The sequence below is a fragment of the Coenobita brevimanus genome, chromosome 94 (assembly GCF_032717465.1).
Source record: "Coenobita brevimanus isolate Jiangsu-jjx chromosome 94, ASM3271746v2, whole genome shotgun sequence".
In the NCBI taxonomy this organism is placed as follows: Eukaryota; Metazoa; Arthropoda; class Malacostraca; order Decapoda; family Coenobitidae; genus Coenobita; species Coenobita brevimanus.
Genome location: NC_137047.1, coordinates 6,859,566 through 6,884,097, shown reverse-complemented (window position 1 = coordinate 6,884,097; position 24,532 = coordinate 6,859,566). Strand labels below are relative to the sequence as shown.

The 24,532-nt window shown below is 45.8% G+C and overlaps 1 protein-coding gene across 1 annotated transcript in view; it reads right to left on the bottom strand.

The window, feature by feature from the left end:
- The window catches only part of LOC145413009 (dual specificity protein phosphatase 10-like), a 63,843-nt gene that overhangs the window by 3,206 nt on the left and 36,105 nt on the right, over positions 1-24,532 (bottom strand). Inside the window, exons 3-4 of the mRNA XM_080282830.1 lie at positions 23,806-24,074; positions 22,426-22,573 (exon numbers count right to left, since the gene is read on the bottom strand). Coding sequence (XP_080138956.1) covers positions 22,426-22,573; positions 23,806-24,074 — 417 coding nt within the window. The remainder of the gene's footprint in view (positions 1-22,425; positions 22,574-23,805; positions 24,075-24,532) is intronic.

Here is a 24,532-nt window from a genome sequence, read left to right as displayed (position 1 = left end):
CGCTCTACCACTGAGCCACCCCGCGCCCGACAGCCCAGGAAGTAAAGCCCCATTCATTCGTATTTTAATGGGTTACAATCTTTTAAGTTTCCGTCATTATGGCTCCATTAAAATACTTCAACTGGTGTACATTACTGAGACAGGGGACCACCTCAAATATTCCTAACAAATTCTCATTTATTCTCCATATTTTTACATTGTTGTCCATCCTCCTTTAACTCAAATTTCTTATTTTACAACCTAACCATCGACAAATATGACCTGTCCAAAGTTAGAAGACGGGTTTGAAAACGGTGGGAAATTATTGCATAAAACTCATTTTGAAATGGTCAAAATCCTGTTTACTAATCTGGGGCATCAAGCAGCTTGGCCAAACACGCTGATTCCTGCGCTCTTCCTTGATATCACGTCACAGATTCATTTTTTTTTTTTTTTTCGTTGAAAGATTCCCTGCACATATAGTGCAGGCCGGGCCATACATTAGCCCGGTCAGTGGTGTATGGGCTGATTAAAAAACAGTAAGAGGGGAGGAAAGGACCTGGGGAATGCCCAGCACACACGTCCTATCTCCTGACTGGCTTTGTGGTGTGTGTGTGTGTGTGGCAGATTCATAGATCCCGAAACCAGCCATCCCTATCAGATTCAGTACTCTTATTATGGGGTACTTGAGAGTGCATATACGATAGTCTTTTGTTGTTAATCGCTTTCCTGAACAGTTTTCCACAGTTTTCTTCTGTTTCGTACAATCGTTGTGGCGCTAGTTTTCGAATTGTAGTGACAGTGGTACCTTGCCTCGGTTGCTCTTTCACAAATCATGAAGTTATCGAATTTTGTGCCGCCAGATCTACTTCTGCAACATTTAATTAACCACGACCGCTTTGTTGTACATATAAATAAGAATTACGAGTTCATTTGCAACAGGAAGTCGCGCATTACTGACAGGAACTTCATTGGAGGTTAGTACCTGTTTGGTTGGTTGCTATTTTGTCTTCGTTTCAGAAAGCATTTTGCCTAAAATTTTTAGTTTTCATATTTTAGCCCTACCCTTGTTGCAGGGTATTCATCCTTAAAAAAAAGGGGGGGGGGCTTGGAAAATATAGGAAAAATTTACATTTGAAAACGCACCCGGGAACAACTTGAAGTAGCTTTAAGTTAGAAGGGTTGTGGTTAGGGAATATCAAGAAAACTGCAAAATACGGTGATTCTTACTCGTAACGATTCCCTTTCACAAAACCCCAGACCAACTGTCGAGGGGTAACTAGGACAAAAGCAATAATTGTTGGCGACGGCTTTTGTTTCTGAGTCATATGGTGAGGAGACCATTGTTAGGCCCAGCACGCGCCGCTGCCAGACTCGCGCGGCGTCTCACTTGTTTGTTTCTTTGTTACGGCACTACAGCTGCAGGGCGCTAAATTATGCTATACATGTATTTTCGTGTCTATCCATCAGCTGCCATTAAATAACACATAAATTGTGCTGTAATTACAAGGCAATCCACTACCTGCCAGTAAATAACGCATTTAGAAATTGCTTTATTTACTGTATATACCTAATCACTACTCGCCACTAAAAACAAAGCTTTTCTATGTTATGCTTTATTTACAAACCTATTCGCTACTTGCCACTAAAAATAATGCATTTAGAAGTTTGGCTTTATTTACATAGTATCAACACAGGGAAGGTGAATTCAATACTTACCACTAAAATCGCATGTAGCACATGCCTTACTTACATACCTACATTATAGTTGCTGTTCAACAAAACGCATTTATATGTAATACATAAGCCAATAAGGAGTTATTGCAGAAAACTACTGTTTTCGATTAAAAACGCTGATAATTTCCAAACTCCCAGACATTCTGCAACTTCTGATTAGGGAGGCAGTTTTATACATTTAAAGCATAGACTTGCTACAAGACGGGCAGTTACATATTATACAGCATATTATTAAGCTTTTACAGCGGTTCCCCTGTGGTCTCAATTCACTGGACGGAACAGTACCCAATGGACGGCAATTTTAGCGCGGCTACGAGAGAGCGAGAGGTGCAATTACGTCCCTGTTAATGGTACAGCCGGAAGCCCGCCCTCTATTGTCACGGTCCCTGGGATATATTACCAAAGTTAAGAGATAATCCGCCACAGCCACCATTCCTATTCAAATCCCAGAACGTTTCCCAGCAATTTATTAACCTTTGGCAACGATAAGTTCCTCTGAGTTGAATTAAATCCGCATGACGTTAGCCGCAGTTTAACTTAAAGGTTATCCTATGAGAAATCTCACCAAAGCTGATTAAAATCGTCCGTCGATAGCATGGGCAATGTAAAGACGCCATCGTAGTGAACTATTCAATGGAGATAAACTATGTACTATGAGTGTCCTCTGACATGAAATATCTGGTGCTTGCAGAAAAATATGACATCGATGAAGCTTTGTTTACCAAATAACTTCCATTCCACTACCGCCAAATAATGTCATTAATTTCAGAAGCCCCTAGTGGTTAAGGTGGGTTTAAAATGATCCTGACACACTTTACAGCTTAAGGAAATCCAGCTCGAGTTGCGTTACGGTGAGGGGAGGGGGGGGGGAGGATTACTGAGTCACGCACTCAGTCATCAGCGGACAGACACCTCCCCCCTCGCTTCACAAACACCACCACCACCACACAGCCTACAGTATAGATCCAGACCGCAAATAAACACTGCTATCACACCACACTAAGAAAATTAATACCGGTGTTTCGACGGCAGAACTAGCGTAATCTACAGACGAAGTGGTGGAGCGTGTGAATAAGCGCAGAGGACTGTTTGCTGACTCTAAATGATGATGATAATAATAATAATAAATGTCATTAACATCTTATCACTTCTACGTGTCATATACGCTAAATCGCCTGGTGGGAATATAGTATTTCTCTCTCTCTCCATCCTGTACAGACACCTCTGACCTGACTCACGTAGACCGATATTTAACACTGCTGGTTATTCCCTCCCATTGTGGAATCTAGCCTAACTTAACCTCGTCTTCCTATAAACTAATTCTGCTATCCTCTCTCTCTCTCTCTGTCTGTCTCTCTCTCTCTCTCCCTCTCCACACACACACACACACACACACACACCATGACTCAGCCCACACGCATTACCATCACAAAAGTCGATCCAAAATACATTAGGCAAGGAAGGAGGGGGCTGAGAGGGAAGATTTGGGAGAGTAGTCACTTCTCCCCCATTTTTTTTCCCTTTAGTCAACCCCCACTCTTATTGGATAGTTCACCATATTTCCTCCGTGTCAAATCTTACCCATTTTCAGCACCGTAGCCCGTTCTCCTTATAATTCCTTAAACTCAATCGTATCGGAATCCTTAAAAAGTCCATCTTCCATTTTAACATCAGTTCAACAACGATTATTTTTATTAGGGTAGGACAGCCCCTACTCTCTCTCTCTCTCTCTCTCTCTCTCTCATGCTTGGAAGAAGGAATCAAAGGTTAATGTGAAACTGCAATTAATATTCCAACCACTTCAGTTCTAATATCTCTTCCCAGCTGTTTACAGTCGCCAAGAGGTAGCTACAAATAAATAAATAAATGAAAGAAAGGCATTCAGAAGCCGAATGCTAATCGCCTGCCAGAATATGCTGTTGGCCAAGTCCAAGATTTTGGTCACATCTTTATACCCAGAAGCTTTTATATTGATAGCTCAAGCCGTTCAAGAGATACAATGGTGTTAAAGGCGGGCGATAAAAACTAGTTGTCCTTTGGCAGCCATTTTGGTGACCTTGACCCTGACCCCGAGTGCCCATTTTCGAACTCAGCCATGATTTCGGCCATATTTTGATACCCTGAAGGTTTCATGTTGATAGCTAAAGCCGTTCATGAGATAATGGTAACAGAGAGAGAGAGAGAGAGAGAGACAGAGGCTGGCAAAAACATTATCGGTCCACCTTCTAGAGGCAGGTGATTAAAATAAAATAACATACAAGAATAAAAATAAAGTCTAACGTCCAAGGTTTCAAGTTCCTCGAGTCAACCCCTCATTTTAATTTTCCATTCATAAACTTCGTCCTATAACTCCCCTTCAGTTCACTCTATTCTAATTCCCTGGTTCCCCATTTCAACCATCTCTAATCCCCGCCTTCCCAGTCCACCAGAGAGAGAGCTTTGTTCCCGGGCAGAGTGAAATATTAGCGGTGAGGTCCCTAGGGTCGTGGTGAACGATGCCACACCAAAATTTCTCCGTTCTTGTTACATATTGCAAGAAAACGAAATGATGGCAGTACTGTATTAACCGTCTTTCGACCGTATTTAAAGCCTTTCAAATTTCTACGCTGCTTTGTCAAAATGTAAGCGCTACTAAACCTGTCGCTGTCATAGTGTAAAAATATATATATATATATATATATATATATATATATATATATATATATATATATATATATATATATATATACCGTATATTTTTACTCTGGTCACACTTCTACGTTCCTGTGTCAAAATACTGGAAAGTAAACAATGTCAAGTAAGATACCCGAATGATAATGCTGTTAAACCGCTGTCAAATATATTCGATCTTAGATCAAATGTACGTTGAGATAATGCTGTTAAACTTCTTCGATGTTTTGACAAGATGTAAGGAAGTTATGACGGGAGATATCTGTACACTCGTCAAATTTCACTGTTATCATGTCAGAATGTAAGGTTGCGCAGAGGGTTAACAGGTATTAATCCTCATGACAGTTTTCACTGATGTCGTGTCAAGATATATGGCAGTGCAGTGGACGGGTATCGCCATCAACTCTTCCGCCTTTACCAACGAGGTCTAAAGAAAACCACTATGCCAACGGACAATGAATGGAGGGGGAGGAACCGCACTGGGAGCTTCATCAGTAGGGGTAGTTGAGTTTTCTACCCCACACCACGTCCCTGTATCTCTCCATTATCTCAAACACTCCTTCTACTCCATCTCACCAACAATCCATCCATCCATTCCCCCCCCCCCTTTTCCATCTCCAGAATTCCCTCCACCATCACTGACCCTCCCTCAATCTCTCCAAAACTTCTCCACTCTCCCATCTCTCCAGCATTTCCCCTCCTCCACTATCCAATCTTCCCTTCACCATCTCTCTAACTTCCTCCACTCCCTCCTTCCCTACTCCCCCTCTTAGTTACCCCTTTCCTTCCCACTCTTCTCACCCCTACCGTTTCCTCGCCCCATCAACCTTAACCCTCTTCTCTCCTCCCTTTACCCCCTCCTTTACTAGAGGCAATGGGCATAAAATAATTGGCAAACGATTCTAGTCGCATGAAGCTAACCATTTCTTCTTTAATAGATTTGTAAATATATGGAACAAATTGCCCTCCAATGTAGTAAATTGTAATACAGAACTAACCTTCAAAGGCCGCTTGGATAAGAACCGGTATCAGTCGTCAAACCCCAGCTTTTTATGTTTACTCCTGAATAAAACACTTGTGAATATATATATATATATATATATATATATATATATATATATATATATATATATAATCACCAGCCGTTTGAGTATCCATATATATATATATAATCACCAGCCGTTTGAGTATCCACTGCAGGACCGGCCTATCCCGACCGAAGTCGGGACGATACAGCCTAGGTATCTCTACCAAGTGGCTTAGATTGTCGGGAAGAGATTGTACTCCGTAACAACAGCCTTGAATGGGACTATAAGGTCTGTTGATGTTTACTTTCCTTTGTACTCCTTTCCGCACCCCTTTTTCCCTTTGGTCCCTCCTCCCCTACTCTTTCTCGCATGTCGTCAAAGAACTCTTCCCCCATTCTCGGTCCCTCCCTCCTTTCTTTCCTCACTGCTCCTTCCCTTTCTTTTCCTCTCTCCCCTCCCGTCTATTTTAAAAAGGTTTACTACGCTACACGAAACTTCAATCTGGAGAGAGAGAGAGAGAGAGAGAGAGAGAGAGAGAGAGAGAGAGAGAGAGAGAGAGAGAGAGAGAGAGAGAGAGGGGACCTTCAATTTAGAGAGAGAGAGAGAGAGAAGGGGGGCGTAGTAATGGCTCTCCCTGAGGGACTCGTTCGTGGCAAAGAATGAACCAGAATTACACCTTACTCGCCCGTCTCTCTCTTCTCACCACACCACCCTGCCATTTTTTTTTTTTTTTCATTTTTAGCTTCCCCCTCCCCCCAGCGGTCTCTGGCTCTGCATCACCGCATCCCGAGGTGGAAAAAAGAGGACGAGACAATGATAATGACTTTAATTATCCCTTCATACACGAAAGTACCACACGTCATACAATTCCCTTCGTCATATTTCCTTTTCATAGGCAAAGCACCATACGATTCTTTCAATATCCTTAATTTTCCTCTTACAAACACAAATATACACCCAATCTGCGTGAAAACATGAGCAAAGAATCAACGTGGAAGAAGCTTACTGGCATATCAAACCTCGCAACCTCCTTTACTGCATCATTTTTACATTCTTTCACGTTCTCATTGTCACCTGAGTTTAAGAAGTGATAACAGGAAAGTGCGACTGGATTACTGAACTAAAGGACTGCACGTGACTAACACCTAATGAATATATTTTTTGATCTAGCACATGGCAGTAGATGAGGCGGTGCCGTGAAGTCGCCTAGGCGGGATGGTGATGCGGCCCCACCCATTCATGAGTCATCTGAGCTTTACCTGTTGCTCCCCCTCCCTCCCTCACGGACACTCTCCAATATACACTTCATGCCCTCAAAACACTACTTTGCTACTGCTACCTAAATGACTACCCTCACACCACTGAGTGCTCAGCAGTGGGGAAAAAGGTTAACAGTTCCCCCTTTTTAATTCTGACTGACGTCCTACGATTTTATTACCCTTACAAGTGAGTTTTTTTCTGACGATGTTATGAAATGGAACCGTATATAACAAGCAGAATAAAAAAAGGAGTGTGTACGCTTCTAACCTTTAAAACCCACACACGAAGTTGTTGTTTTATGGCATAGAAGTAGTCAGAAAAAAAAATTACTTGCGTAATTCACGGCCCCCATTTATCTAAAACCCGCAGAGTGTATATATGTAAGGAGGATCAGGAGGGGGGGGGGGAAATCCCCTCTGAATAATTTACCATCCCCGCTTTTAAAACTGAGCATGTAGCATACTGGAGCGGCGAGAGATAAGAAAGGGAGGGCGGAGGGTGTAAGAGTGATGGGAGAGTTGAGGGAGGATACGTAAGAAATAAGAAAAGTTAACAGCTGCAGGATAATTAGCTCACACTTGGTTGCGACAAGGATAAGACATGGATAACAAAGAAGCAGAGTTGAAGGAAGGCGCTTGAAGGAACAACTGAAGGAGGGAAGGAGGGTTAAGGAAGGGAGGAAAGGGTGTGAGTGAGTGTGTGTCGGGAGAGCAACACTTCACCACCCGGGGAAAAACTGGATGCAACAAAAACGCCGCCACACTCTAGGTCGCCCGCGGTTGTCTTGTGCTGTGATGCGGTGGTGTGGATGGGGGCGGTGTGATGATGGAGGGAGTGTGGTGGTATGGATGAGGGCGATGTAATGGTGTGGATGGGGACGGTGTGGTGGTGGTAGTCACTGTGGGGTTGGGATGGTAGGATTAGGCCTTGGGTAGGACTATACAAAGCACAAACGGTGAAACACAAGACTGTCAAAATAACCTGAAGAATGGTGTAGGTCTCCCCTCCTTTACCCACTTTCAGCTTTACCACTCTCCTGTCTGTATTCCTCTGTCTTCCTACCGCTCTTCCTCCCCCAGTTATCACCCTCCTTTCCTCTCTTATCGTCCTCTCTCGTAGTTAACTTTCTCTCTGTCCGTTTGTCTTTGATTCACAATAGAGTCATCACAGTCAAAGCCCAGTTTTTTTGTATTTGCAGGCCTCTGCATTACCCCACTTCACCCTCCTATCCTCCCCCAGTCACCGCCTCTCTCTGCTACTCTCCCAGTCTCCCCTCCCCCCATCATTTATCGCCCTTCTATCTTTCTACAGTCCCATTTCTTTATCACATCGCCTAATCTATCCCTCTTCTGAACCCCCATCATCCCCAATCATAATATTCTCATCCCCTCCACACTCCCTATTTTTCATTCCCATCATTTACTTACAATTCCGTCTTTTTCATTATCAAATCCCCACTTACCCCCCCTCCCACTCACTGCATCATGCCCATCGCCAGTACCCCCGTCCATACTGGCACAGAAACCTCACTCAATAACCTCTCTTCCAACATCAATTTTCCCTCGATACGACACACTCAATACCCTCTCTTCCAACATTAATTTTCCCTCGATACGACACACCACCAAGCGCCAACTTTATCGGTTATCAGGCACCCCGCTTCCGTCCTCCTCCTCCTCTCACTCCCCGCCGCGAGCAGAGTTATTGAGGTCCCAAGTTTGGTGTATACCTCGTGCCTGCCTGCTTTCGAAGTTCAATAATTACCTGAGGGAGACAAGGATGCGAGAAGGGGCCCGAGGGCGATAAAGACCTCGTGTTCTTGAAAATGAGAGGCCGAAGGTACATCCAACGCTGCCCAATTTCATTTAAGTTGTTGTTTTGATCCCCTCTACATTTTTTGTGGAGGGGGGTCAATAGTAGTCTTCGTCTAAATAGGGGAGGGGGGTTTGGCATGACCAGCGGTCATTTTAGGCATGCCGCATTTACAGAAATATAAAAGACAGCCATGCATCAGCCCTTTGGCCAATCACTGCCAGCGAGAATACGGTGCAATGAATACGGGTGAAAGACTCGGGTGGCAACGGTCCGCTGGTAAAGGGCTGGACCGACCACAGTGATTCAGTGTTTCTTCCAAGGATGCATTCCACCGGGCATCAGTGCTGCGGCTTCCTGGAAGGTTCCTCCGTCCTGATAGGCCGGCAAGACTGGAAGGATGGCATGGAAGGTGCGGCAGGTGAAGTTGTAGAGGGGAAAAAAAAAAATGCTCCACCATGAATGAATTTGGCATGAATGTACGGTCCACCAATTAATTACGATATCTTTCCAGTTTTGAAAGTTATTTAACTAATGGTACACCACAACGAAAAGTCTTCTCTAGACATGTCACAGACAGTTTTTCCATAATGTATACATCAAACTATAGGACGATGCTTATCACGCTCTCTATTTAGCCCAAGTGACGGGTATGAGGTTAGTGAAGAACGCATACAAACTGAATGCAAATTTTACATTACTTCCTCTGTGTGTGGGGGGGGGGGGGTAATTTGTATTTTTTTCCCCAACAGAAAGAAAGGATCACAAATATTAATGTCGGAAAATCCCCAACCTTCCAAATTATTAATCCACGCGGCGCAGCTAAAGACAAATAATAAGGTACAAGGACTAACGAATTTCAAGACAAAATTATGGAGGTGAGGGTCTAGCGTAAAAGCCAAGCCGAGATAACAGTAGTGAAGGTGAAAATGCGAGAGGTGTAACGGCGGGTTGAACAGGAGTGAGACAATGGTGAGGCAGTGAAGGAATGTTGAAAGGAGGGAAAAGGAAAGCTGAGTAAGAAGAGTTGTGCTGGAAGATGAGAATAAAGAAAAACTGTAAAGGTGGCGGTAAAAAAAAAAAAATGAGAAAGGTCTGGGTGGAGGAAAGGTGGCAGAGAAGATAAAAATGTGGAAGGTTTGGATGGAGGAAAGACAGTGAAAGAGAGAGAGAGAGAAGAACGTGGGTGGAACAAAGGCAGTGAAGGAGAAAGAACGAGGATGGGATAGGGCTGAATGGGTTGTGGAAGAGGAAAGAAGGATGGGACAAGAGAGGAAAGGAAAGCTAGTGGAAGAGTGGAAAGGTGAGAATACGATAGGAAGGCTGCTGGAGGACAGGAAAGGAAGATGAAAGACTGGAAGGCTTGTCGGAGAGAGGAAAGGCAGATAGGAGAGGATACGAAGGCTGGTGGAAAACAGGAAAAGGAGGATAGGAGAGGATACGAAGGCGGGAGGAGGAGAGGAAAACAGGAGAGGATAGGAACACTGGTAAAGAAGGTGGGAAACCCGTCAGTGCCCCGGGGTGAGTTGAGGGATGCCGGGAGTAAGGCGTCATCCTACCCTCCCCTCCCTACCCCACGCCATCCACGGAGGAGTGGGCAGGGAGAGAAGAATAGGTGGGGGGGGGGGGCAGAAGAAGAGGGAAAAGAAAACGAAGGAGAGGGGGTACTGGGAAGTGTAGGCGGAGGGACAGAGAGTGAGAAAACGAGGCAGAGGGGGGGAAGTAAAGTAAGAAGTGGGAGAAGGAAGATGAGGAGAGGGAGAGGAGGTGGAAGTATGAGAAAAGAAAGAGGGAAAATCGAAAATGTGAAGGGAATGGGATGAAGGAGAGAGAGGGAAAAGGAATGGGGTAGCGTAGGGGGGGGGGGGACAGTAAGAATAATACAGGGGATGGAAGAGGAGGGGTGAGAGGGTTCGGGTGGAGAGAGGGAGAGTGAGTGGGAAGGCCGGGTGTTGCGTGAGAACAGATAACTAGATAACAGCCACATGGACCAACGACATTTCATCACCATCACAACCACAACATCCTCTACAAAACCCATTCATTACCATAACTGATAAACTACAATCTAGCTTCTCTTACACTACCATACTGCACAATTCTTAATCCATCATCCATCTTTATTATTTTCAGCTCTCTTACTATCATCCAAACCTCAGTCCATCACCCATCTTTCATTACTATTTTCAACTCCAACATCCGCGCGCCGACTTCCAATGCCACTCCTTCAGCCCCAAATCTTTACATATATTATTTTATTCAGCTTAATGTCGACAGTCACGGTGAAGGGGTTAATGGTTATGGCCTTCTCTATGTTATTCTTGCCTCCGTTTGACTATTTTTATTAAGCTTAAGGGAGACACGTGGAAATGAAGGGGTTGAACCATTGTGGAGATGATAATGAAACCTGGTGCATAATTCCGATCTTTCCTCACCATTTCCTCAAGCATTCATAATCTTTCCACCAGCCTTCATCCCTCCCTCCCTCCCCCTCCCCCATCTTTCCAGGATATACCCCCCTCCCCTCCTTTCAATTCCAGGCAAGATGAGAAGTCCGGAGGAAATACAAGAACACTCCGGAACATTCAATAAACAAGAAATATCGGTAAATAATAGATATGTTGCGTATACCACCGCGATAATGTAGTTACTATATAAACAATAGGTTTGTTTTTAAGAATACTGTTTTGCTGCATTATTTCATTTATTTTCCACTTGATAAGGATTTTAATAAACAAATCAACTCCTCTACTTAGTAAGTCCCGTTCGTCAGCTGAATAAAATCACCCGGCAGCAGCAAAAATAAAACAAAGTCTCACTGGATTGAAATGTTAAAAAAAACACACACACACAACGAAAAAAATCTCCCAATACATCCAGGCATTTCGTTACACCCCCTGAAGCATGTTTCATTCCTGGAAGAGGAGGCAAGGGGTGTAAACTGTAAACAGAATTGTATCCTAACCCCCACCCCCCGCCGTGTTCAGTTTCTCGGGCTTCCCTAACTTGCACATTCTCACTCGTTAAATGAGAACAGAGAAAGAGAGAGAGAGAGAGAGAGAGAGAGAGAGAGAGAGAGAGTGTGTGTGTGTGTGTGTGTGTGTGTGTGTGTGTGTGTGTGTGTGTGTGTGTGTGTGTGTGTGTGTGTGTGTGTGTGTGTGTGTGTGTGTGTGTGTGTGTGTGTGGTAAATGGAGACACGATAAAATAAGAGGAAAAGGGAAGAGGGAGTTCAAAAAAATAAAAGACCCCCTACCCCCCTCCCTCTCATATCATCATCTCCCCTCCCACCATCACGCTATCTTTCCTATCGCCGGCGTCCATATATTTGCACATTCAGTCGCTATTCCTGTCCCTTTAATCTTTTTAGGCACGTGCTATCTGTTTGTGTATCTCGCCTTTGTGTGTGTGTGTGTGTGTGTGTGTGTGTGTGTGTGTGTGTGTGTGTGTGTGTGTGTGTGTGTGTGTGTGTGTGTGTGTGTGTGTGTGTGTGTGTGTGTGTGTGTGTGTGTGTGTGTGTGTGTGTGTGTGTGTGTGTGTGTGTGTGTGTGTGTGTGTGTGTGTGTGTGTGTGTGTGTGTGTGTGTGTGTGTGTGTGTGTGTGTGTGTGTGTGTGTGTGTGTGTGTGTGTGTGTGTGTGTGTGTGTGTGTGTGTGTGTGTGTGTGTGTGTGTGTGTGTGTGTGTGTGTGTGTGTGTGTGTGTGTGTGTGTGTGTGTGTGTGTGTGTGTGTGTGTGTGTGTGTGTGTGTGTGTGTGTGTGTGTGTGTGTGTGTGTGTGTGTGTGTGTGTGTGTGTGTGTGTGTGTGTGTGTGTGTGTGTGTGTGTGTGTGTGTGTGTGTGTGTGTGTGTGTGTGTGTGTGTGTGTGTGTGTGTGTGTGTGTGTGTGTGTGTGTGTGTGTGTGTGTGTTGGGTGAAAGAATGAGAGAGTGGGAGGAAAGGGTGGCATAACAGAAAGGCTGATAAAAAATAACCATCCATGCAGTGCTCCTTCTCATCAACTTTAACCACACCGTCACCACTCCACCTTACCTACACTCTACTACTTACAATACCCCTCATTCTACCCTGTCAAACCGTGCCCTGCCTTGCCCTGGTCTATCCTCCTGCCTTGCTCTACCCTGTCCTTCCCTTTGATATCCTGCGCTGTCCTGCACTCTCTCATCACATTCTATTCTTTTCTTTATCCTGCCCTGCACCTTATCCATTTTCTCGCCTTCTGCCTCACATTCACTTCATCATGTCCTGCACATTATCCATCCTCGCCTGGCCTACCTAATCTTATCCAGTCTAACCACATCCATCCTGCGTGCACTTATCTCACCTTACTCACCCCGCCACATCCTCCCGTCTTATCTCCCTCTATCTGTCTCTATCTTGCCATGAGCTGGTTTTGCCTACTCCTGCATTCTCTCTCTCTCTCTCTCTCTCTCTCTCTCTCTCACACACACACACACAGTTAACCCTAATTTAAGTGTATTTCTGGCATCCCTCTGTAGCATTCCCTAGCAAGACCCCCTGCCTCCCCGCGCACCCCCTTGCTGGCTATGCCCCCAGCTGGCGTGGAAGTGACCAATGGAGGGGCTGATCATTGCCTCGTCCGGTGAAGGGGTCGCGGGGAGAGGAGGAAGAGAGGAGGGGATACGTCTCTCCATCCCCCCCCCTCCTCCTCTCCGTTCTACCCCTTTCCACACCTCTTTACTTAACCATTTCTTCCCTACTTTCCATCTCTACTCCTCGCTCTCTCCCTCCTCCCTCCCCCTTTCCCCATACCCCCATCCTCTTCCATCTCTTCCCTCCCCCATACCTCCTTTCCTCCCCATCTTCACCATTCTCATTTCTCCTACCCTTCCCTCTTCCCACCGTCTCCTCTCTCCCCTCTTACCTCCCCCCTCCCTCCCTCATCTCACGCTATACTGTATTATAATAAGTTAACTCATTCTCCTTGTGTGTGTGTGTGTGTGTGTGTGTGTGTGTGTGTGTGTGTGTGTGTGTGTGTGTGTGTGTGTGTGTGTGTGTGTGAGAGAGAGAGAGAGAGAGAGAGAGAGGCTAAGGGGCTATATACCACACCATCAGACCATTAACTAAGAGGGTGGGGGAGCATTATTGGACCAGGCTAGGACATCCCATCTCTCTCTCTCTCTCTCTCTCTCTCTCTAAATATTTCAAAGTTTTCTTGAGTTCTGAATTCTTCCTCTTCTCTCTTGCTGACCTTCTCACATCCTTCTCCTCACTTTTATCTTCCCCCCATCTACTCTTCGTACCACTCTTCTTTCCTCCTCCTCCTCCTCCTCCTCCACGTCGACTGGCACTCTTGTCATGTCACTCACCGACCTCCTTCCTGTCCCTCCCTCCCTCCCCCTACCCCCATTCCTTCCTCCTCTATCCTACCCTCCTTCCCATGTCTTTTCCTCTCCTCTCTTCTCCCTCCTTGTCTTCTTCCTTTCCCCTCTGGATTCTCACCCCTCACTGCTCACTCTTATCTCACACACACACACACACACACACACACACACACACACACACACACACACACACACACACACACACAGTTATACAATTATTCTTTCTTAACGTCATACTATTTACTTCCTCCACCTGGACATCAATCTCACTTGAAATCATTTAATTATATATAGCCTAGCATATTATCATCCCTCTGGAATGTATATTTTCCTTCGTTGGTTTTTTATTGATCAAAACTTTATCATTAAACCTTAGTCTCCTCCAGTCATCATTTATCTCCTTCCATGCCCCTTCTTTGTCTTCGCAGCTCCCTTTGCTTTTCTTCTCTCCTCTTCCTCTTCTCCTCCCCTCGCTTTCCTTTTCTCCTCTCCTCCTCCTCTACTCCTCCCCCTCTCCCCCCCTGTTATCTGTCCTCCCCTACACGCACGTGTCAAACCGCTTATCTCCCTCATCTCGTCCTTCCATTACCCTCCCTTCACGCCCTTACACCGCTATCTACCCTACCCTAACCCCCCTTCCCCCCTCTCTCTTTCTCTCTCTCCATTCCTGAACCCTACAAGAGTCACGTTTAAAAGACACTGGAGAAGCATGGAGGTAAGAGGGAGGGGAAAGAGGAGATAGCTGAGAGGGAGAAGGAAAGGGGAGTGAGGAGGGAAGAGGAGGAGGCAAGGACATGTGACGGAGAAAGAGATGGCGAATAAAAAGGGGTAAATAGGAAACGAAAAAGGTGGACAGAATTAGAGACAGTGAAAAAAGGAAGAACAAGGAGAGAGAGAGAAGGAGAGAGTCAGAGAGGGGAGGAGAGAGGGGTATCGCTTTACACGACTGAGGGTGCGTCCGATTTCCCTCAGTGACTCACCCGCGGTTTCCTCCTCCCTCCCTCCTTTCCTCCATCTCTCCCCTCCCTCCCCTCTGTCCCTCCCCCCATCCTTCTCTCCTCTTCTTTCCTTTCTTCCGTACCGTTTCCATTTTCTTCTTTTTCCCGTTCACTCCTTCAGCTTTCCTCTCTGTTTCCCCGTTTCTTCTCTCCTCATGTATTTTCTCTTTTTTTCAACATTCCTTCCTTTTTCCTGGTTCCTACGTCTTTCTCATTTCTTGTTTATCTTCTCTACTTTTTTCTGACTTTTTCCCTTCCTCCCTCTTCTCTCTTAAACTCCTTTTTCCCCTCCTTTCTCTCCCTTCCCTCCTTTTTACCTTGACTTTTCAATTTCTTTCTCCTCCCAACCTCTGACTCACTCCTTGAAGTCCCCCCTCCCCCCCTTTCTCTCTCTCTCTCTCCCTCCCTCCCCCCCTTCTCTCTCTCTCTCTCTCTCTCTCCCTTCTCTCTCTCTCTCTCTCTCTCTCTCTCTCTCTCTCTCTCTCTCTCTCTCTCTCTCTCTCTCTCTCTCTCTCTCTCTCTCTCTCTCTCTCTCTCTCACTCATATCAGCACTTCTTTTCACCCTTTCCTCATTCGATGTCACCAGTCATGAGAGAGAGAGAGAGAGACAGCTGAACTGAATGCAAAGAATGAGTCACAGTGGGAAAAATATTAAGACAATTAGGAGAAAAGTACGAAAATGGACTAAGGAATGCAGTGTGTGTGTGTGTGTGTGTGTGTAAGGTGTAGCTCCCCCCACCCCCCCACAAAGCAGTACAATGGGAACAAGACATTTGATAAGCTGTAAAACTCAGGGCTATCTGGACCTTCCATAATACCTCCCACACCTCCCCACCAAACATACGACCTTGTCTCACCTTCCTCCCTACCTCCCTTAAATCTCTCCACCCTACTTTTATCTCCCTCCCTCATATTCCTCTCCTTTTATCTCCACATCATATCTCCATACTTCCCTTCCCTTCCCTCATTTGGATCTCCTTCCCTCATAGTACATTCCTTGGTATATCTTCATGCCTCCCTCACACTTATCTCCTTGTCTCCCACCTCACTTCCTATCTACCATACCTCCTTTATTTTAATCTCCCCCCCTCATACTTGTCTACTGTGTTCTATTCTCCCTCCATCTACCCCTCTCTTCCCCTCCCCCTCACGTTCGTCCTTCCCTCACCTCCCTACCTTCTATAATACCTCTCTTCCCTCCTAGTAAAAGAAAAAAAATAAGGGAGAAGAGTTACCTGAACCAAAACACCAACACTACTACTATTACTACTACTACTACTAATAATAATATGGTGATGACGATAATGATAATCCTGATGATAGTAAGGATGAATACTGATGTTAATGAACAGAATAAGGAAATAGGCAACCTTGAAGATGATGAAAGAAGAAGGGGGGAGGATGAGATGAGAGGAGTGTCCCCTTTTCACTGAATGGGCAGAGTCAATATCAATACACGCAGCTCTTTCATTGTCCTGCCCTGAGTCATACACTGATAACAGGAGGAGGAGGAGGAGAGAGGGGAGAGGAGGTGGAAGGCAAGGGAGGAAGGGGTGTGGGGGAGAGGGGAGAAGGGGGGTAGTTTGTTTTCCCTCACCTCCTCTGTTTCAAGTAGTAACACCTTGCTTTCCCTTCTATTCACGTATTTCTTTTTTTTCACGATTTTTTGTGGACTTTCATATAACTTCTTTTCATGATGACTTGTACTCTCTCTCTCTCTCTCTCTCTCTCTCTCCCTATCTCATTAGCCATTGCTCTCTATAATTAATATTTCCTCCCCTTTTCAGTTTCCTTTCCCCTCGTCTTTTCATTCTCCTAAGAGGCCAAAACAAGCGATGTGGAAGGATTGTAAACAGAGGGAGAAAAAGGGGAAAGAAGGGCGCAGAAAGAATAAAGGGGGAAGAGGGAGTGAAGGGAAACTGGGGGGAAAGGGAGGGTACATGATAGGGTTGAAAGAGAGGAAAATACGGAACAAGGAGAGGTAGAGAAATAAGGGAAAGAGAAAGGGAAGGGAGACAAAAGGGAGGGAAATATAAAGGGAATAAGAAAAGGATGGAGAGAGGGAGAAGAGGGAAAGAAGGGAGGGGAGAGAAGAGGAGGAGTAGGAAACAAAAGTGGAAAGAGAGACGCTGTTAGAGAAAAGGAAATGGAGAGAGAAGGAGGGAGATGGTGAGGCAGGGACAGGAGGTGGGGTGGGGACTAGGGGGAAGGAGAAAGGGAAAGAGGGGAGCATTGGGGGAAACAGAGAGGGGGAAGAGGGGGGGTAAAGGGGAAACATCTGAAAGGGGCGAGAAGGGTGATGACTCATAGCCTGTCACCCTAATGGCCCGACCAGATTTGTTCACTAACATGCCTTCTGGGGGGGAGGGGGGTGCATTTATTTGTTTACTCATTCATTCATTTATCAATTTATTATCCAATTACATCTTCTGCACTCATATAATAATTCATTTTTATTTCTGTCTTCATATATTCATTCATTTGTATTTACGAACTCATATATTCACTGATTCATATCCATTCATTCACTTACATTTACGTGCTCATGCATTCCTTCCTTCATTCCTTTACTCATGTTCATATATTCGTTTACACACACTTATTTTCATCTACTTTTTTACTCAGTCTCTTTCATTCAGTCATTCATATGCTCGTTTCTCTCTCCCTCTCTCTCTCTTTCTCTCGTCCTTGGCAAAATACAACAACCTTCAGCCAGTTTACCGGATGTGACCCGCTAAATTACCCTTCCTTGGTATTATTTCTACGCTCTCCCTCTCCCTCTCTCTCTCTCACACACACACACACACACACACACACACACACACACACACATTCATTCCCATTCTCTTTCCTTCTATCCTCCTTTCTCCTTCCCTCCATCCCCCATTCTCTCTTTCTCTCCATCCCCCATTCTCCCTTCCCCTCCATTCCCCTGCCCCTCCTCCACCCTCGGAGTGTCACTGGCCGCGCTAATAAAGTCACCCACTTGTGAATTAATAACGTTCTTCGCATCACTGGCTAAAGGCAGAGGGGAGGGGGTGGTGGGGAGAGGGGAAATGGGTGGAAAGGGGACAGAAGGGGGGAGGGAAAGAGGGGAGAAGGGAGAAAGAGGGAAGATGCATGGAGAATGAAAAGAGGAGAGGGAGAGGGGAGAAAAAGGGAAGATGCAAGGAGAATGAAAAGAGGAGGAGAGGAGGAGGTGGGGAGAGGGTAAAATGGGGGGTTAAAGGGAACACAAGGGGGAGATGGAGGGAAAATGGAGAAGGGAGGATGAGGGGAAACGCAAGGAAAAGAAATATGAGGGAAATGGTAGGGTTAAGGAAGCTTATAGGCCAGTGTAGAATACAAATGTAAAATGGGACGCAAATAGCAAGAGACCTGACGGAGACTTTCCTTGAAATATTTCCAAACTCTCATTTTACCCACGGCATCTCTTCTCTTAACTTTTCCCCTCTTGCTCTTCATTCCTTTTCTTTTATTCCCCTCTTCTCCCTTCTCTTCTCTTCATATTTCATCAGTTTCTCTTCATTTTCTTACTCCCGTCTGCCATACCCTCCTCTTCTTCATCTTCTTCCTCCTCCTCCCATGGCAGCCTCGTTTATTGGCATAGTAAGAGAGAGGGCACGAGACCCGGCCAATGTTTTGAAGTGGGGACACGAGTGGCCTGCAAGTGGGTGGGCCCGACCGGTGAAGTGGTCAGGCTGGGAGACAGGATGGAACTGGGAGTGTGTGGATGTGGAAGAGAACTAGAGGATGAAAAACTGGCCGTGGAAGACTAAGAATAGTGCAAGGAGAGTGAAGCGATGAGAAGAGAATAACACAATACAGAACATATGAGGAGAGAAGAGAAGAGAGAAGAGGGCGAGAGGAGAAAAGAACTGAGCAGGATAGAATAAACAGAGGAGAGGGGAGACGAGAAGTGGAGAGGACAGGAGATGGGGGAAGGAGTGCTGAAGAACCCTCTTGGTACTGTGGTTCAGGCAATAACACACTCGCCCCTCACCACTAAACAATACCACCTATTACCACCAGTAACGCCTTCCCCGTTCCCCTCCTCTCTCTCTCTCTCTCTCTCTCTCTCTCTCTCTGCTCCTCCTCTTCTCTCATTCCCCTCTTTTTTATCTTCTCCCCCCCCCCTAAACCGCCCAAGGGACCCCAATCCTCTCCATTGGTAAATGGTCACCTCTAATACATTCGCACTTATATTACAGGCAAATAGAACTCAGATATTTGAGGATAGTACAGTGGTAAGTGCAATAGTTAGTAGCTGTAGTAGTAGTTGTAGTAGTAGTAGTAGTAAAAATAAACATCAAAACACTGGAGGCACATTCGTCAATGGGGGTGGAAGGGGGGAGGGAGCTTAGGCTTGTAAATAGAGGAGGATTGAAGTTTAAGCCAACCCACCTGGGTAGGGAGGGGTGTGGGGGGAAAGGTGGGAGACGGAAGGGAAAGGGAAGAGGAAGGAAAGGGGGAGAATGAGACGAATAAAGGGGAAAGGCAGAGAGGGGAGAACTAAGAGAATGAGAGATGGGGAAAAGAAAATGAAGAAGAAGCAGGTGGAGGAATGGGTTAAACAATAAATGAAAGGAAAGGGCGAGGTGATGAAGGAAGGAAGATAGAGGGGGAACCAGGGAGCTTAGGAATACAGGGAGAGGGAAGGAAAGGCGGCTTAGGAGGGGAGTGTCGGGGATTAAGACATGGGGAGTGAGCTAAACAGGTCCTCGTGACAGGTTACTCACAAGAGGCGGGGCGGAGTGGGTGGGGATGGGTGGGACGGGGTAAGATGGGATGGGGTGGGACTGAGCGAAATGGGAATGGAAATAGTATGAGATGGAAGAGATATAAGAGCCAATATTTGCCCCTCCTTATCATCATTATCCTGACCCTGTTTTCCCGCCTACCCATGATAAAAATAATAAAACCAATCCACTTCTGGGATGCTCATATTGAGAGAGAGAGAGAGAGAGAGAGAGAGAGAGAGAGAGAGAATACTGGGTGACTTATTCAATAGGGGATTTAGTGTGTGTGTGTGTGTGTGTGTGTGTGTGTGTGTGTGTTGTAGGGGAAGCCCATAGCCAGGGGGGTCAAAAGGGGGGGAAGGGGGGAGGGAGAGGGGAGAAAAGAGGGTTAAAGAAAGGGAGTGAAAAGGGAGGGTGGGTAGGTGACTCACAAGAAGCTGATGAATAATATAGAGACGCCGTGAGTTTGTGTTGTGAGTCATGCTGAGGTGATAGGTGAGTGACTGAGTGTTAGAGTGAGTGAATGAGTGCGTGTGGAAATGTGAAAAAAAAAAATGAGTGCGTGTGGATGGCTGAATAACTGGAGTGAATGAGTATGATGTGAATGAATGAACCAGTATGCAAGCTGGTTAGTGAGTGAATAATATGCTGAGTGAGAGAGGGACTGAGACAGCTTTAAAGTGAATAGGCTACAACATAACTCCTTCAGCCTTTGCATCCTTTCGCCCTCTCTGCTATTACTGTCGTGTTTTCTTATGCTTCCCTGTTGTCTTTAATGGCTACGTTTATGTTCTATTTCAATACTTCTTGCTTTTCACGATGCTTTCTCATATCCTGTAGCTTTTCATTATCTTCCCTCCATTACCCCTTTCCTCCCCCTGTTTCCCTCCCTCCCTCTCTCCCTTTTTTCCCCCTACTTTCCTCCTCCCCATTCCTCCCATCTGCTTTCTATTTTCGTCTCTTCCCAACCTCCTCCCCTCTCTCTTCCCTTTATCCTTTCTCTCTCCCTCTCTCTCCTTCCTCTTCCCTTTTCCTTCCTTTCTCATTTTCTGTTTCCCTCCTCCTCTCTCTCGCTCTCTTTCTCCCATCCTCCCATTTTCCTCTACTCTCCCCTTCTCTCCTTCCGTATCTTCCTCCTCTCTCCATATTCTCTCTTCCCTTCCTCCCGCCTCCCTCCCTCTTCCTTTTTCCCTTCCTCCCCTTCTCCTCCCAAATGTCTCTTTCTCTATCAAATTATCCTCGTGTCATTGCCCCTCTCCCGTCAATGTCCGCAACTCTCTCTCTCTCTCTCAGACACACACACACACACACACACACACAAACACAAACCTTCTCCCTCTCCCTTGGAAGCTGTTTTCCCACATATATACACAAACACGCGTACAAAATAATATTCACAGACAAACTCTCTTCCCTTTTAAGGCGTCACACACACACACACACACACACACACACACACACACACACACACACACACCAAATTTTCGGCCTTATCCTGTTCGTTATAAGTGCAAATTCTCTCTCCCTCTCTCATCTGCCTCTTTTCTCACGCCCTCCCTACCTTCAGGCACCCATTTCATTTTCTTTAATTTTCTTTCATCTCATTCTCCTCAAAATTCTCTCTCTCTTTCTCTCTCTATGCCTCCCCTCCCTTTCTCTATTTTCTCTCCCTATTTTGCTCCCTCTCTATTAGTCACCACACCCCAAGTCGTAACTCTCTCCCCCTCCCTCTCTCCTTCCCTCCCCTCCCCTGCCCTGTCTCCCTCTCCCTTCCTCTTCCTGTCACCGAGTTTCCCCCTGCTCTCTCTCTCTCTCCCTCTCTCTCTCTCTCTCCACCACATGCGAACTAATGGCGTGTTATTTTATTAGCGGGATTACGGCGCGGGTTGTGTGTGTGAGGGGAGGGAGGCTTGACTAAACACACGCCAATTACGAGAGAGAAAGAGAGAGAGAGAGACGCCACCATCCCCACCCTGACGCATCCACTCGACTCTTAAGTGGCGTATTGGCAATGACGCTTCCCTCCGTATCTTTGAGTGTCGGGAATGTGATCACCTATAATTGTATCACACACACACACACACACACACACACACACACACACACACACACACACACACACACACAGAGTCTCATTCATTAATTTCCTTAGTATTATTTTTTTTGACAGTATTATGGCCTCCTTTTCTTTTACCATAATATTACCAGTGGCAGAAACTAAATCAGTAAGCGGAAATTACTTGCCTTTACTTACTGACCTATCGCTAATCTTAAGCCGCCATCTCGAAAATTTTACATCCAGTGCTAATAAACTAAACTTCAGAATTTCTCAATACGAACACGATAAAACTAAGCACGCGCTGCGCTGATATACCACGCATCTCCCAGCGCAAGTAAAAACCTAGTGTCAGTGGCAGGTACTTGTGAATGACGCTCACTGAGTTAATAAGACATACCAGTAAGCATAATTATGATGACAGAAAAATTCAGGGTACACAAAAATTCAAAGATTTACAACGATAAACTTAAAAACCTAATTGTGTGTGTGTGTGTGTGTGTGTGTGTGTGTGTGTGTGTGTGTGTGTGTGTGTGTGTGTGTGTGTGTGTGTGTGTGTGTGTGTGTGTGTGTGTGTGTGTGTGTGTGTGTGAGATGGGTTGTCAGACTGGGTTTAGGAAATCTGTGCGAACAGTACCCTATGAAGCCTAACCTTTTTAGCCTAATTACGTCTTTTGGGGGACGAGGGGATGGGTAAAATTTTTGCAGTGTAAAATGGTCTGAGTCAGCCAAAATAATACATCATTCAAAAAGACGTCCTCGGGCTAAAAAGGTAAGAGCCACAAATATAAACTGAACATACATACCAATAAAGTGTATAGCCTCATCGAAGTACTGCCTGAGGTTCTGATGCCCAGAGTCCATGGCGGGTAGGGTCTTGTAGCAAATGCCGGAGTCCTGGTGATATCCCGGAACATGGGCCGTCACGTTCAGTACCCGTGTGATGCCCAGCGCCTACGGCAGAGAGGGAGAGTTAAGTGTTGTGCCAGAGAGAACGGGTGGTAAGGAGTGTTGTACCAGAAAGGGGTTAGGGAGTGTTGTACCAGAAAGGGGTTAGGAGTGTTGTACCAGAAAGGTGATAGGGAGTGTTGTACGGGAGTGTTGTACCAGAAAGGGGTTAGGGAGTGTTGTACCAGAAAGGGGTTAGGGAGTGTTGTACCAGAAAGGGGTTAGGGAGTGTTGTACCAGAAAGGGGTTAGGGAGTGTTGTACCAGAAAGGGGTTAGGGAGTGTTGTACCAGAAAGGGGTTAGGGAGTGTTGTACCAGAAAGGAGGTTAGGAGTGTTGTCCCAGAGAGACAAGGGGGGGTTAAGAGTGTTGTGCCAGAGAGAAAGGGGGATTAGGAGTCTTGTACCAGAAAGAAATGGAGGTTAGGATTGTTGTACCAGAGAGAAAGGTGTTAGATGGTGAAAGGTAAGGAGAGGTGTTAGGTACGTACGAGATGGTATGTGTGTTAAGCTGGGAGCGGTGTTAAAAAGCTGATTTGTGTAGGGTTACGTTGAAAGTGAGTTACGTTAGGTTTGGAGGCGCTGTGTGATCAGGAATGGTGCAAAGAGATTAAGACAAATGTTACGTGTTTGTGAGAGGTAGTACGTCTGATCAGATTTTAAGTGATTTGTTAGGTGAGGTGGGTCATCTTAAAAGTGCTGGAAGATTATAAGTCTTAAGTTAGCTAGTCTTATAGGAAGTTAGAATTGGCGTCAGAGATAGGAAATAAATATATTAGTAGTACGTGAGCAGTAGAAGAAAGATAGAGGGAGAAGTGACAGGATGATAAAGGGTTAATATGAGGGAGGGTGGTGTTGAGTGTAGCTGCGCAGGTGGGTGGGAATAAGGTGTGACGGGGGAAGGGGGGATGAGTACTTGTGTGTGTGTGTGTGTGTGTGTGTGTGTGTGTGTGTGTGTGTGTGTGTGTGTGTGCGCGCGCGCACACACACACACACACACACACACACACACACACACACACACACACACACACACACACACACACACACACATAATGTTGGAATCTATAAAAGGCCAATGTAAAAATTATGTGATGTGTGTGAATTACTATGTGGATGTGTAATAATAAAACGCACTTGGTTTGAGGGGAAAAATTCATCATATTATGCAAAATTAAGGCGTGTGACTATAGCAATAAGTGCACCTGTACGTAATTATGTGGGCCTATTTCCACCTCACCTGTAACACCCTAAGGTCCTGAGCGTCCCTGGCGTTGCCGATATACAAGAAGGGCAGGACCTCCGACGCTTGCGCCTGCTCTATGGTGGCCTCGTTGCCGGGGGAAGGAGGCACGCCCACGCCCATACCCATACCCACGCCCAAGCCCATGCCCACACAGGGATTGTAAGAGTCGTAGCAGGCGGGGGCGTCGACCATCTCGTCCCGGGTTCGCATGAGAGCATCTTCACACAGCTCGGGGTAGGCGTGCTCAAAGGCCTGGAAGCCACCTGAAGAGAGAGGAATAAAGAATTGGTTTGAGTCTGGCTTTAAGATGATGATAGTTCGTTTTATTTCACTTTAATTTGGTGGATAGTTTTGGGCTGCATTATCTTCACTTAGACTTGGTTTGGTAAGTAAAGTTAGTAGGGTAAGGTTAGGTAAGGTAAGGTAAGGTAGGGTAGGTTGCACTGATTGGATTTATCTGTTGTGAATTGGGTTTGGCTGGGTTACGAAGGCCTGGTTACGTCTGGATTCACTTGGTTAGGTTGAGTTTGGCTGACCTGTATTTGGCTGGTTTGAGATGTATCGTGTTGGGTTGGTTGGGTGTGGTGTAAACTGTTAGTGAAGTGGAATCAACTGCTTTGTATCCAAGATGGAGCGGGTGTCCCTGACCCCTAGAGCACGACATAACCCCCTCCCCCCAAAGGAGGTGACGCGACGGGAAGCCTACACCCCCAGACCTGTT